This window comes from Rhizophagus irregularis, chromosome 18 (assembly GCF_026210795.1).
Source record: "Rhizophagus irregularis chromosome 18, complete sequence".
In the NCBI taxonomy this organism is placed as follows: domain Eukaryota; kingdom Fungi; phylum Glomeromycota; class Glomeromycetes; order Glomerales; family Glomeraceae; genus Rhizophagus; species Rhizophagus irregularis.
In genome coordinates this window covers 2,790,180-2,803,668 of record NC_089446.1, presented here as the reverse complement: position 1 = coordinate 2,803,668, position 13,489 = coordinate 2,790,180, and the positions used below count along the sequence as shown (strand labels likewise).

Here is a 13,489-nt window from a genome sequence, read left to right as displayed (position 1 = left end):
TGCGTTACAGTAGTTATTCGTTATCGATGCCTGCGCTACGGTAGTTATTACGGTAGCTATTTTGTTACCGATAACTACTCTTTATTGCGCTACAGTGTTATCGATATTTAATCGATATTTACATTTCTTGCGCTACATTAATTATTTCATTATCGATAAATAATTTACTTTAGCGGCAACTTTTTTTTTACGGAATGCAATAATAAAAGGAAACAAACTTTTTATATAAAGGGACTAACATGTTTATAATCTTTATAACTTTTTTTTTTTTAAAAAAAATACATATATAAAAATATATATATATATATATTGTAATTTTTATCATATATTTTTATCTTTTCTTTTAAATACTATAAAATGTCGGACGATATTACTGAGAGAGTTAATGAAGATAATGATACTCAAGTTGAGAAAATCATTTCAGAAATTAATATTCATGAATTATTTCATGTAGGAAACGTGAAAAAAGTAATAGAATCCAAAAATCGTAATCCCTCTGAGGAGATTGGGTCGTGGAAATTATTTAACAAAGTTTTCAAAGATGTATGTCCTAATTATGATAACATCGAACCAATGATTATCAGCCGAGTCAAGACTAAAATTTGGGAGAGTGCATCAGCAAATCAAAAGAGCATTTATGCAACATATTCTCAAAATCATAATGAAGAAATTAGAAAAATTTTTCCTGGTGTATGCCCATCCGCTTAGGCGTTTCTTACTGCTACGGATACTATTAATATTTATTAATATTCAAAGTTCGAATGAAATGTATGTATTGGTTACATTTTAGGCACTTGCCGTTATGGCAAGAATTTAAGTTATTATAAGTTTATTAAGATTAATTATTTATGGTAATGCGTAAAAACGCTTAAACCTTATTTGATCAATTAGATTTGGCGTGCAGAAAAAAACGGTTGAATAACAAATCAATATCCTGATATTCTGTGAAATTTTCTAAATTAATTAAAGTAGCTAAAAATTATATACAAAAAAAAAAATCTTTTTTTCATTTATTAATAAATTTTACATTGAATTTGCAGTGTAAAAGTGTATGTATATACAGTATATATACAGTAAAAGCGTAAAAATATATATATAAAATAAAATGAGTATATGTATAATAATAATAATAATAAAGAATCTTCAATTTTGGTCTATTAAAATTACTAAAATCTGCATAGTAATAATGAGTAATCCACATAATTCTTCTTCTAATCGATTGAAAAAAAATATATATATAACATTAAATGATTTTATTTCCCAAGTACAAAAAAAAAGTACAAAAAAAGTTATAATAAATGTGACCAAAATTTTAATTTTTCTTACTAATTGGTTTGATAAGAAATGGGTCATGAGACATAATTCTTTCTTTCTTTTTTATTACATAATCCAAATCGTATTATTTAAAATTTTTAAAATTGTGGAGTAATTCTTCTAAAATTGATAGAGATTTGCTTTATTTATTTTAAATGAACTTTCCGATATATCCGATTGTTGAACAAACATAGCGTTTTTTTTTAATCTTGATAACTTTGATTTTAAAGATAAAGGTTTAAAAATAGATTAATTAAATATTTAATTAAATAACTTATCGTTGATTTGTGTTTAACAGGTAAAGGGAATTTTTGTATAACTTCGCAGGTCTCTTTGATAAATTCCTTTTAAATTTCTTAATGGAACTTAAATGGAATGATAAAAAAAAAACAGGTTTTTTTTTAAAAAAAATATTTTTAGATTTCATTAAGATAATGAGCATAAATCCGAATTTACGGAGTAAAAAAAACGGTCACAAGAATAATTCGAACTATTTTTTTTGAATTACAAGAAAATAAAAAAAAAATAACTGTAACCAACCACTGGAACAGGTGATAAGCTTGGAATAATATTAATAAAAAAATTGGAGAGAAAAATTTTTATGATAAAAAAAGAATCATTTAAACGAAATCAATCAATTTTATTTTTAGATGAATAAAATAAATTTATTATTATACCGAATATATGCTATTAAATTTTTTCCTATTTATGGAAAGAAAATAAATGAAAATTAAAATATTATTTCTTAAAATAAAAAAATAAGTAATGTCATGTTAGTTTACTTTAAAAGAAGTTATTTCTTTAAATAGAACGTCGGAAATTTTATTATGAATCAATTGCATGATGCATACATTCAAACCGACCAAAAATGTATCAAGCGAAATATTATCAAATGATTATTTAAGTGATGATTAGCTATACTTGGTAAAGTATCAAAGCGAAAAAAGAAATTGTTCTTTGTTTTTTAATATTAGAAGTTGTACAATATTAATGATGTTTGAAAAAAAATAAAGGATTTTTTTTTTTTTACGCAAACTACAAAGAAAATGATAAGTGTATTTATTATTACACCGGCCGGGGTATTTTGTACCCCATATAAACAAATAATGATTCAAATATTCGAAGATTAAAATCGGAAGTGAAAATAAATTGCTCCGAGAACGGTTGTGTTTCCATATGGAAACATGGAGTGCTTCATTAATTGTGATGATGTTTGATTATTGTGCGACAATAGATTTTTAATATTATTTTTTTTTTGGTTTCTAGAATTAAAATGTCAATTTTTTTTTCAATATGTTCGAAACGAAAAATAATTATAAACGCGTTTTCAAGATAAGAATATAATATGTTGAGCATTATTAATCTATGATCAAATAAATGATTGCGATCTCATGAAAAAGAAAAATATTTTATTATTATTAATATTAAATCAAAAAAAAAAACTTGGTTGTTCAAATAAAAGAAGATTATATGATACATTAATAAAAACTTTTCTTTACTTTATTTGATAAATTCTTTATAAAAATCTGTCAAAAATGGAAATTTTTTGATTGTTTAACTTAATCGATAAATATTAAAAAAAAAATCCGTTTGTTAAAATATCTGTATAAATTAAAATTAGGTAAAAATTTATTATGTTACATGACATTTATCAAAATGCATTTTATAAAACTAATATAAAACTTGTCAATAAATTTTGTGGGAAATTTAATTTATATGATATTTAATCGTATTCGTTCACTTTTTTTTTGTACAAATTTAACTCAGTTTAAATATATTGTTATTTTTAAAAAAACTTTAATATTCGGAAATTGAATTTTAAAATAAGAAATTTTAATAAACCCTTAAAAATGATCATCATCCTTTAAGTATTTTGATGATGATACAAATACAATTGATACACACAGGTAAGATAAATTTTGATCGATGTTTGTTAATTAAATAAAGAATTTTTTTCTTTTATTTTAAACAAAAAAAAAATAAAAATAAAAATATTATTGTTTCAAATGTGGTCATCTTGATCGACTATTCGTTATACATACGGCTTATAATTTCCGATATAACTAATATAAAAGGCTGGACTCTGAAAGAATTTCTATAAGGTGAAAATAAAGAGAAAAATTTCATACATCAAGATGTCAGACTCTTCACTAAATGATATGGCAGAAATTTTAATTAATCAATTAGATAGAAGAAAAATTTTTCCACCTTCTTATAATAACCCAGAAGAATTAATCAATCCATCAAAAACCAGTAGATCTAAGGGACCACCGAGACCACCAAATGGTTTCCTTCTATGTAGAAAAAATGTTCATAAAGAAGCGAGATTAAAAGGAATTTGTAATATGCGAGTTATATCAAAAGTTACTGGAATGTTATGGAGAAGCGCTTCTACAGAAGAAAAGGAAACTTACGAAAAACTTTCTGCTCAAGTTAATAATCTTCACTCTCAAAGATATCCTGGTTATAAATATCGTCCATCAGCACGACAGAAAACGCAACAACCTTATATCGTACCACAAACAACAACCAATATCGAAATTTTCCCAACTTTACCAATTCAAATCATGAATCCACAACAACAACCTATTATTTATCAAACAAATAATTCTTTAGATTTTGCTCCAGATTTCGTTCCTAATGTATATCAATTTTCTCAATTTACTCAAGAAGAACTCGCTTCATTTTATTATTATTTATCTATTTAAAATATTTAAAATATTTAAAATTTCATACAATATGTATACAATATATACAATATATTTCAATATTTGTAGCATAGGCAAACTTTCTTTTTATGAACACTAAATAATAATAATAACTATGCTATAAGAAAAAAATCACAAGAACTATATGAAAAAGAAAAAAAAGAAAAAAAGAAAAAATTAATAATTTATAATTAGTATATGTATAATATTTTTTAAACCGCATTTTTTTTTAAGATATAAATATTTAGCATTAAAAATAAATATGTAAATTTACAATATTCAAAATTTTTACTTTTCATGTGAGGGTTGGCTTCTTGTCATCCCAAGCTTCTTTACTATGTTGAAATCTATGTATTGTATGTATATCCCACTTTTTGAAATTTAAAAAAAGTTTGGTAACTAAAGACAAAAATAGAAAAAAAATTTAAATATAGCTTTATATTTTTACCTAAGATTTTTAATAAATAAAAATAAATCATGCATTCATTAATTAATATATTATTAAAACATGTATTAGACCGCTTCAAAATTATAATCCCCTTGGTAAACTTGGTAAAAAATCATACGACAACATATTGTAACCAATCAAAGTACAATCAAGTACAATTTCCTAATTCCCCGAGTTCAATAATTTCTGTTTTCCCAATGTATTTCCCGGATTCGGAATTGTCCTACTTTTGTCACGTGAAATACTCGGTATAGTTCGGTTTAGCAGCGTTAATTAACTGTATCACTGCATCCCAAAATTCAAAAAAGGAAATGTAAATTATCAAATACTGCTAGATTTTCTTTGATTACAAATTTTCTGACGAATAAATATGGAAGGTTATTGAGTAAATAAGAACAAATTCATTTTCAAATGAATAACTTTTAAGATTCGAGAAACAACCAGTAAATTGTAATTGATTACATACACAATATCCGACAGCTATTTGAATTTTTATTTGTTCATTTGTTTGATTATTTTGGAAAAATTTCATTGTGAATATTAGTATTTTTTTATTATTATTATTATGTTGCAATTGCAAGCGGGGGGAATACGTCGGAAACAAAACAATGCATAAATATACGTATTTGGTTAGGTTATAATTGAAATCAAACAAAGAGAATAATTTTTTTTTGTTTTAACTTGAAACTTATAAATGATTTTCCAATAATTGATGCTTGTTTTTTATTCTCCGGTTGGTTCATTAATATGATGAATTTCTTCTTCTTTCATTTTTAACAATTATGTAAGAAAAGAAAATAATAATAATCGAATTATTAATAAGCGAATATTTAAATCATATATGTATTATATATGCATTATAATATCGCACACTTTTGATGATATCGCACACTTTGATGTCAAAAAAATCATTTACAACCAAAGAAAAAACATTCATGTGTGTTGTAATAATAATAATAAAAATTGTAGTAATATGTTTGTTATTTATTTTGAACAGGAAATCAACGAACGTGCGCAAAAGTTGTGAATTCAATATCTTTTATTAAAATATTTAAATAAAAAATATTTTTTAAAAAAAACATACAAACAAAACGTAAATATAAATATAGTAAATCTAGCTATTTATAAAAAAGTTTATTAAAATTACCGAATTAAAAATAAATCTCCCGGTAATTTCGGTAATTGCCTTTTGCCTCGGAATAACTTTTTTTCTTTATGCGAATTTATCTCATATTTCATCTATTTTTATTTAAGGCTTAGCTTCTTAGTAAAAAGAAAAAAATAGAAAAAATAGAAAAAATAGAAAAAATCATTGTGTCTATGATAACCACGTTGTAAATTTGCGTGACGGTTTTCCACATTGTGAAATTCTGCATTATTCGTATTGTTAAAACAAAAGATAATCAAAGTTGTGTAGTTGTGTATAAGATAGTCGTCACGACAGACGGATTTTATTATGTTAGATAAAATCGTTAAATCCGAAACACGTTTTAGATCATTATTTTTATTGTTCTTTTTATATAATCAATCAATGATAAAACAAATATTTTATGATATATTATTACTAAAACCAAATAAAAATGATTGGTGTTGAAATTTTTTAAAAGTTCTTCTCTTTGAATTTGGAAAGAATTTGGAAATATGTCTCCGTTGCTGAGTAAGTGTGAGTAAGTAGTAGTAATAATCGAATTGAAATATCGAATGTTACCTAATTTATAATACAATTTCCCTTTTCTTTTTCTTCCCGTTTTTTTTTTTCTCTTTCAATTCTTTAATTTAAACGGATATATCTAATATTGTCAAATTTTCTTTGAATTTGATTACTACGACGGAAAATTTTTATTCCAAAATTAATATTATTTTTGAATGTCCAATAAAGATTTAAATAGTAATAATAAAAATAATAATTTTTTTATGCAACAAACAAACATTTCATATTTCTAGAGTGTTGAAAGAAATTTATTTATTTATTTTTTTTATGCGAATTATAAACGTTTTGTACCAATAAAATTTCGATTTAAAAACCGAGATAACTTTTTTTTTTTTCAAATGTCAGTTTATTAGACCCTTTGGAAATAATTATGATGATCATTATATTATTTATTTCAATGTGCATAGAATATTAATACGTTAATCCAGGATTTTTTTGTTTCTTACTAAGTCATAAGTTTTTTTTGTTCCTTATTATTCTCCTAAATACGTAACTTACACAATTTATAAAAGAGGGATATCTAAATATAATGCTTTATATTAAGAATACCCGTTATTGAATGTGACCCGATCAAAAAAAAAATTATTGCATCTATTAATATGTGTAATTTCTTTATTATAGTAAATCAAAAAGTCAATCATCACTAAATCAGCCCCAATGGATCTACCTGACAGCATACATTCGTCTAGATTCTTTAAAAGGAAGTTCATCTAGTATTTGGTTATAAAAAAAAAATATTCTGTGATAAGTAAAGCATGGGCTCTTCTGTTTTGATTAATTAAGATTTAATGCATATATTTTAATTTCGAATATTCGAAAAATATGTATATAAATATTTTTTTAAAAAATCTGATCGTTTTGTTTTTTTTTTTATCGTCACATCTACTTTTCAAAACTAAACTATATACCGATATAAAAAGATATTATATATATGTGATATAAGTGATGTACGTCATTCTGCTTCGGTAACAAAACTCCGTGATTATTTATCAAAAAAAATATTTATATATTGCGGTCAATTTTGTTGATAATTCTCTTCACCACTTTAATTTTTTTTTCCTTCCTTCGAATCCTCTCTTCTTACAAGTTAAAAAAAAATAAAAAAAATATACATTTATACATTTATACATTTATACAGAAAAATAAAAAAGTTATCTAAGCTTGATAGAATTAAAGATGGTTATAAATAAAAATAAAAATGAACCAAATTCATCTATGGATGATTTAGCAAATTCATTGATGGATAAACTTGACCGAAGTAAAGTTTTTCCACCATTTTACAATAATCCAGAAGAATTGATAAACCCGTCAAAAGTTAGAAGTGTTGGTCCACCAAGACCACCAAATGGATTTTTACTTTGTAGAAAAAATGTTCATAGACAAGCAAGAGAAAGAGGTGTGTGCAATATGAGAGTTATTAGTAAAGTTACTGGGATGTTATGGAGAGGGGCAACAGCTGATGAGAAAGAGCAATATGAGAACCTTGCACTTCAAGTTCAAAATCTTCATTCCGAAAGATATCCAAATTATAAATATAAACCAACCTCTCGAGCTAAAACTCATCCAACTTTATATCAACCTTATCCTATACCTCAACATCAAATTATACCACCTTTAATTAATCAAATAGAACCAATTATTTCTTCTTATGCATTTCCGAATGTGCTTTATAATGATAATAATGGAATGATTATGCAAAATGATGTTGATTTATATAATACTATGTATATGTCATGTTTGTAAATTGATATATAGAGATTTAATCTGTATAGCATTTGTAATTTAATTTTTTTTCTTCGGCCGAACTTTTTTTTTTTAAGATTTTAAGTTTATATGGACAATTTTTTTTTACTTCATATAGTAGTTTGTATTGTATTTTTTATAAAAAAAAAATATATAGAATTAGACATTTTTTTTTTCGTATGACTTTATTTATCATAAATCAGTGATAATAACGTATAATATAATAAATATCGCGTGATTATTAATTATGGATAAGCAAACATATTTTTTTAAAGTTGAACTTAAAATATGATAATATAATAATATATGTGTATTTTATAGTATAAGCATAATAAAAAATTAAGATAAAGATAACTGATAATATTAAAAAATTTATAATAATAATAAAAAAAATTTTTTTAATGTAATAAATATATATTAATAATAATAATAATATATATAATATATTATTAATTATTAATTATTATTATTTTTATTATTATATTTAGTAATCGAATATTCAATCTAACTTAAAATATTGGATTCCACTTAATGATCTTTATTATATTGTAAGTACGAGTAACGTCTAATTGTTATTAGTACTTTGATGCCTTTATTTATAATTAATGTTTGCTCCGAAAATTATATTTACTATAAGGATCATTGGGCGCATTGTAACCGTAACATACGGAATTTTTTAAGACCTCAAAATAGATATATATAGGTAGTAAATATAATGTTTTATTGTGTAACAACTGTAACAACGATCCATCAAAGCATCACATTAAACAATGAGTTTCTTGATTTATTTTGCAGATTTGGTTGGTTTATAATGCATTCATTCAACTTATTACTTTTAAGAATATAAAAAAAGAGTTTGTCCTCGTTTACTTGTGATTTTGTCGATCATCCGACTTTTTATTTTGTCATTCCTGAGATTTTGAAAGAACAAATTTTTTTTTTTTTTTTTTGCGTTTTTTTTTACGTAATGTTTAAAAAAGAAAATAAAATATAAATAATCCAAATTAAGACTGAAAATATAATACTAGAAATTTTTCATTTCTTATCTAATTTGGTTTAAATAAAAATATTAAATGAATTAGAATAGGGTATTAAAGAATCCCATTATTCATTGTATTTCCCAATTTTTTCCTAAAATATTAAAATATTATAATTCGATTTATACTATTACGATTTTCAGTAATTACGTAATTGAGTAACAAAGAACTAACAAATTCTTTATATAAATAAATGACGTGAAAGGTTTTGTATCGGATAAAAAAGAATCCGAGACCGTAAAGTTATCAGATGATCAAAAACAATGGTTTTTGTCTCTCAAATTTAAAAATGTCGAAATTTTGCGCAATTTAAATTAATTTTACGTAATTTAAATTCCTATACTTATTTCCCCATACGTAATTAAATTAAATATATCGCGAATAATAATAATATAATAAAGTTTGAGCATGCCAAGAATCAATATCTTCCTGGTAAATAACATGGTTCTCATTTATTGATGAAATTGAAATATAAAAGGAAAATATCGCTCAAAAATCCGAACTCCTAGATCCTCTTTCTCTCCCACCCCCAAGAAAAAGAAGGACAAATCAGTAATTCCTACATTTCGACTTTTGTCATTCATTTTATAATGGAGATTTTCGCGTCTATGACTTAAGGATTTGCGGTTGATAACATTATCATTATCTCCGTTCTTTAAGTTATAATTAGAAATTATATTAAGCAGTCTAATTGTGAATTGTGATCTACAACTTTAGTGAGTCCCGCAGTATAGTCATCAAACCTTTATAAATAGGAAGAATTATTCAAAGATTCAGAACATCATTTCTTTGGTCTTTTTAAGTTCCTCTTTTTTTTAAAAAAAAAATTTAAGATATATTATTTATTATTTTTCTGAATACGATTTTTGAATAATAATAATAATAAAATAAAGGGCTAGATTTTTGTTATAACCCGCTTTACAGAAAAAAAAAAATCAAAAAAAAAAATTTTTTTTTTTAAAAAAAAAATTATTTTAAATAAATTATTTATTTTTTTTTTGTTAAGATGTCTCTGCAAACTTCTTCATTAAGCGATTTAGCAGATATTTTAATTCAAAAGTTAGATAGAGAAAGAATATTTCCTCCATCTTTCAATAAACCTGAAGAATTAGTTAATATTTCAAAACGTAATGCAAAACCACCAAGACCGCCTAACGGATTCCTTCTTTGTCGTAAAAATGTTCATCAAGAGGCTAAAAGAAGGGGAATTTGCAACATGCGAGTCATATCTAAAGTCACTGGAATGTTATGGCGCGCTGCAACTCCAGATGAAAAAGAGGAATACGAAAAACTTGCTATAAAAGTTCATAACCTCCATTCTCAACGTTATCCTGGATATAAATATCGTCCAACTACGAGGGATAGGTCGTCTGAATCTTATCATCCTTATATTTTTTCTTCTTCCCTTATCGAGGATACCCCTGAAGTGTTTGCACCTTCAGAAATTGAGCAACCGGCTCGTCAAACTTTTTTAACAAATACTTCTCATAATCTATTTGATTTTACTCAAGAACAATTAGATTTCATGACGCTCTATCTTGGTTCATCATTCGTAACTACAAATATTTCTCAATACGAAAATAATTCCGAGGATTCTCAATATGAAAATAATTCTGAGGACCATCGGGACCATCATTAATTTTTTTTTACTCTTTTCTTAATTTTATAGTAAAAAATTTATTTTTTTATATTTATTTATATTTCATTTATGACAATTATAAATTATGATTATTGTTTTATTGCCTTTATTAATTTCGGTACAGATTTTTTTTTTGTATATCTATGTAATTTATTTTATGGTTTTTTTTTTTAGGGGGATTATTGTATTATTGGGTATGGGATTGGCCTCGGTTAGTGTGGGATTTAAATTGGGTTATATTTTTTTTCAACTTAGTGTATATTTTTTTTTAATTATGTTTATTTTATGATTTAAGATCTAAATTATGAGCCAAAAAAAAAGAAAAGAAAAAAAAGAAAAAAATGATGTTTTTTTTTAATTAAGAATAGTCTAAGATTTTTTTTTTTAAGCGTTTATTTTTCGATGAAACTATTAAGTAAATAATAATCTATAATTTTTTAATATCTCCATTAACGTGAAAATAAAATCAAAAAAAAAAATAAAATAAAATAAAAAATATTTTCGGAATCGGGGTTTAATTCGTCGTATTCATAATTACCAACCAATATTATTGTATTCGAATTGTTTTTTTAAATTATGTATTAATTTTTGCTGATTAAGCAATTATTATTTTTTTTTTTTTAAAAAAAAAAAAAACTCTTTCTCTATAAACTGAATCCGAATAAGTATCCAATTGAAAAATATCGGTGTTATTCAGGAACTTTTTACTTAACCATAAATATACATATTAAAATATCGATTGTAAATCTAAAATTTTATTATCGTAGCTTTATTTCCAATTTTATTTGCCAATCTCGGAATGACATCTATATGCGTATAATTAAGCAAAATTGTTAAAAAAAAAAAATGTTACAATATTTTTTCAATAGACAATTCTAATCAAGAATTTTTAATTTATGGGATAATTGTTTTTTTTTTTTTTTTTTCGAAAATCTTTTTTGGTCCCATGGGATGTTATTGAATGAATGAGACAATGTGATTCATTTTAATTAAGATAAACGTCAAATCGATTAATATAAAATCTTGTCAAAATATATAATTAAAGAAAAAGAAAGAAATCTTGACTATATTAAGATTTTTTTTCCTTATTATGAACTTACCATAATTAGATAACGCGATATTCTTATTATCTATATCGAGGGTCACTGTGTGTTCAATTTTCTTTTTTTCTTTTTTTTTTTTTATATTCTATATTCTATTTCAACTTCTCTTTTTTTTTTTTTACATATTTTTTTTACAACTCCTTTAACCCATGACCTTCCTCATGACATCAAGAAATTTTTAATTGGAATACAAAAAAAAAAATTAATTTATCTATTTTTTTTGCTCTTTTATTGTAAATCTCGTTATTTTAATCGCGAAGAAGAAAAGGACTAAGAAAAGACGCGTTATTTTTTTAAAAATATTATCAAACAGAGATATTTTAATTTTTTTAATTTTTATAATAATAAAGAATGATTATTTCTTGTTTTTTTAAAAATATCAAGAATATTATGATAATAGTGATAATGCACGAAAATTGATGAACTTTCAGCCTTGTGATATAATAGAAGACCTTATTTAATTTTCTTTCCCCTGTATAAATTTTTTTTTTTTTTATGAATTATGTTTTTAATAATCCCTAATCATCACCCATTTATGACAAAAAATCGGCCGAAATCTAATTTAATAATAGATAATAATGGATAATTTTTGGGGAAGGAAAATTTATTCCGAGAAAGCAATAGGAGAATGAAGAGATTAGCGAAAACTTTAAAAGAGTACAAAGATTAGGTTAGGATGAAGAACTAAAAATAGAATTAAACCAGGGGAAATGGAAAATAACGAATAATTTTAGGAAGTGATTGCTTTCATAGACTCTTTTTTTTTAAAAGATGAAACGCGTTTTATTCATTATGAAAAAAATGTACTATGGTAAATAAGGTTTAAAATGTTTAAGACACTTTCTAAATTAAGAACATAGGTTGTTGGATTTACATGATACAAAAGACGGTATAAAGATAAGTGTTGAACTTAAAAACTAATATTAATATCGTATAAATATTATAAAATATATTTAAAATATTTTACTTTTGGAATTATCAAATTTTTTTAAAGTTTCTTTATTACCGGCTTATTATTTTGGTTAGTAGATTAATCGGGATTTACTGCAATGAAAAAGGAACTCCTTTAAAAGGTTAGTCATTAATTTTGTCATCCGAAATCCTTCACAAAAGAATTCTTATTATTCTTATTATTTTATTAGAAATAATTATTAAAAATTGGTCGTTTTTTTTTTATTCCTATATTCCTTATATACATATACAAATATATATTCATTTCAATCAGATGATCATCATTGACTAATCCACTAGTCAGGAACAAACAAAAAATCTTTCCGAAATGGTATTCGTTAAACATTAATTAGTAAAACATTTGAAACATACTTATAAATTTAGCACATGTTCCAATCAATATTAAACGAATAGAACCGCAGCAAATTTAACGGAAGTTTCTTACGTCATTCCTAAAGGTTTTTTATTTTAAAATAAATTTACACAAATTCTTGATTTTTTAAAAAAAATTCGGTGTTTCCGAATTTAACTCCTTCCATTCCTTCCATTTAGGGTGAAGGGATGAATGTCAAAACATGTCAAAAATATAAAAGGAAAATTTTAATTAAATACTTTCTTTAAATAGAAAACAGAAAAAAATAATAATAATAAATTTTCATGAATTTTTTATAAAGTTTCCATTGTTCATAAAATTAGTGTAAATTAATAACTCTTTAAAAAGAAATTTATGAAAGAAAATATTTATTTATTTACACAAATAATCTAATAGATTTTTGGATTTTTTTTTTTAAAATATTCACAATATTCACAATATTAAATATTATTAAATATTATT

The 13,489-nt window shown here is 23.7% G+C and overlaps 4 protein-coding genes across 4 annotated transcripts; all 4 read left to right on the top strand.

Moving 5' to 3' along the window:
- Positions 1–357: 357 nt before the first annotated feature.
- On the top strand, positions 358–708 carry OCT59_010238 (uncharacterized protein; the record flags this gene model as incomplete). The annotated part of the gene is made up of 1 exon (XM_066132888.1): positions 358–708. The coding sequence occupies one exon, from the start codon at positions 358–360 to the stop codon at positions 706–708; it is 351 nt and encodes a 116-aa protein (XP_066000491.1).
- Positions 709–3,419: 2,711 nt separating this feature from the next.
- On the top strand, positions 3,420–4,515 carry OCT59_010237 (uncharacterized protein). The gene has a single exon (XM_025320181.2). The coding sequence runs from the start codon at positions 3,450–3,452 to the stop codon at positions 4,020–4,022; it is 573 nt and encodes a 190-aa protein (XP_025171945.1). The 5' UTR covers positions 3,420–3,449; the 3' UTR covers positions 4,023–4,515.
- Positions 4,516–7,357: 2,842 nt separating this feature from the next.
- On the top strand, positions 7,358–7,924 carry OCT59_010236 (uncharacterized protein; the record flags this gene model as incomplete). The annotated part of the gene is made up of 1 exon (XM_025311405.1): positions 7,358–7,924. One exon carries the CDS (start codon positions 7,358–7,360, stop codon positions 7,922–7,924), a length of 567 nt encoding a protein of 188 aa, XP_025171946.1.
- Positions 7,925–9,967: 2,043 nt separating this feature from the next.
- Positions 9,968–10,600, top strand: OCT59_010235 (uncharacterized protein; the record flags this gene model as incomplete). The annotated part of the gene is made up of 1 exon (XM_025320182.2): positions 9,968–10,600. The coding sequence occupies one exon, from the start codon at positions 9,968–9,970 to the stop codon at positions 10,598–10,600; it is 633 nt and encodes a 210-aa protein (XP_025171947.2).
- Between the last annotated feature and the right edge of the window lie 2,889 nt (positions 10,601–13,489).

Coding starts and splice junctions, on each gene's coding strand:
- OCT59_010237 (XM_025320181.2), top strand. CDS start 3,450: ATGTCAGACTCTTCACTAAATGATATGGCAGAAATTTTAATTAATCAA.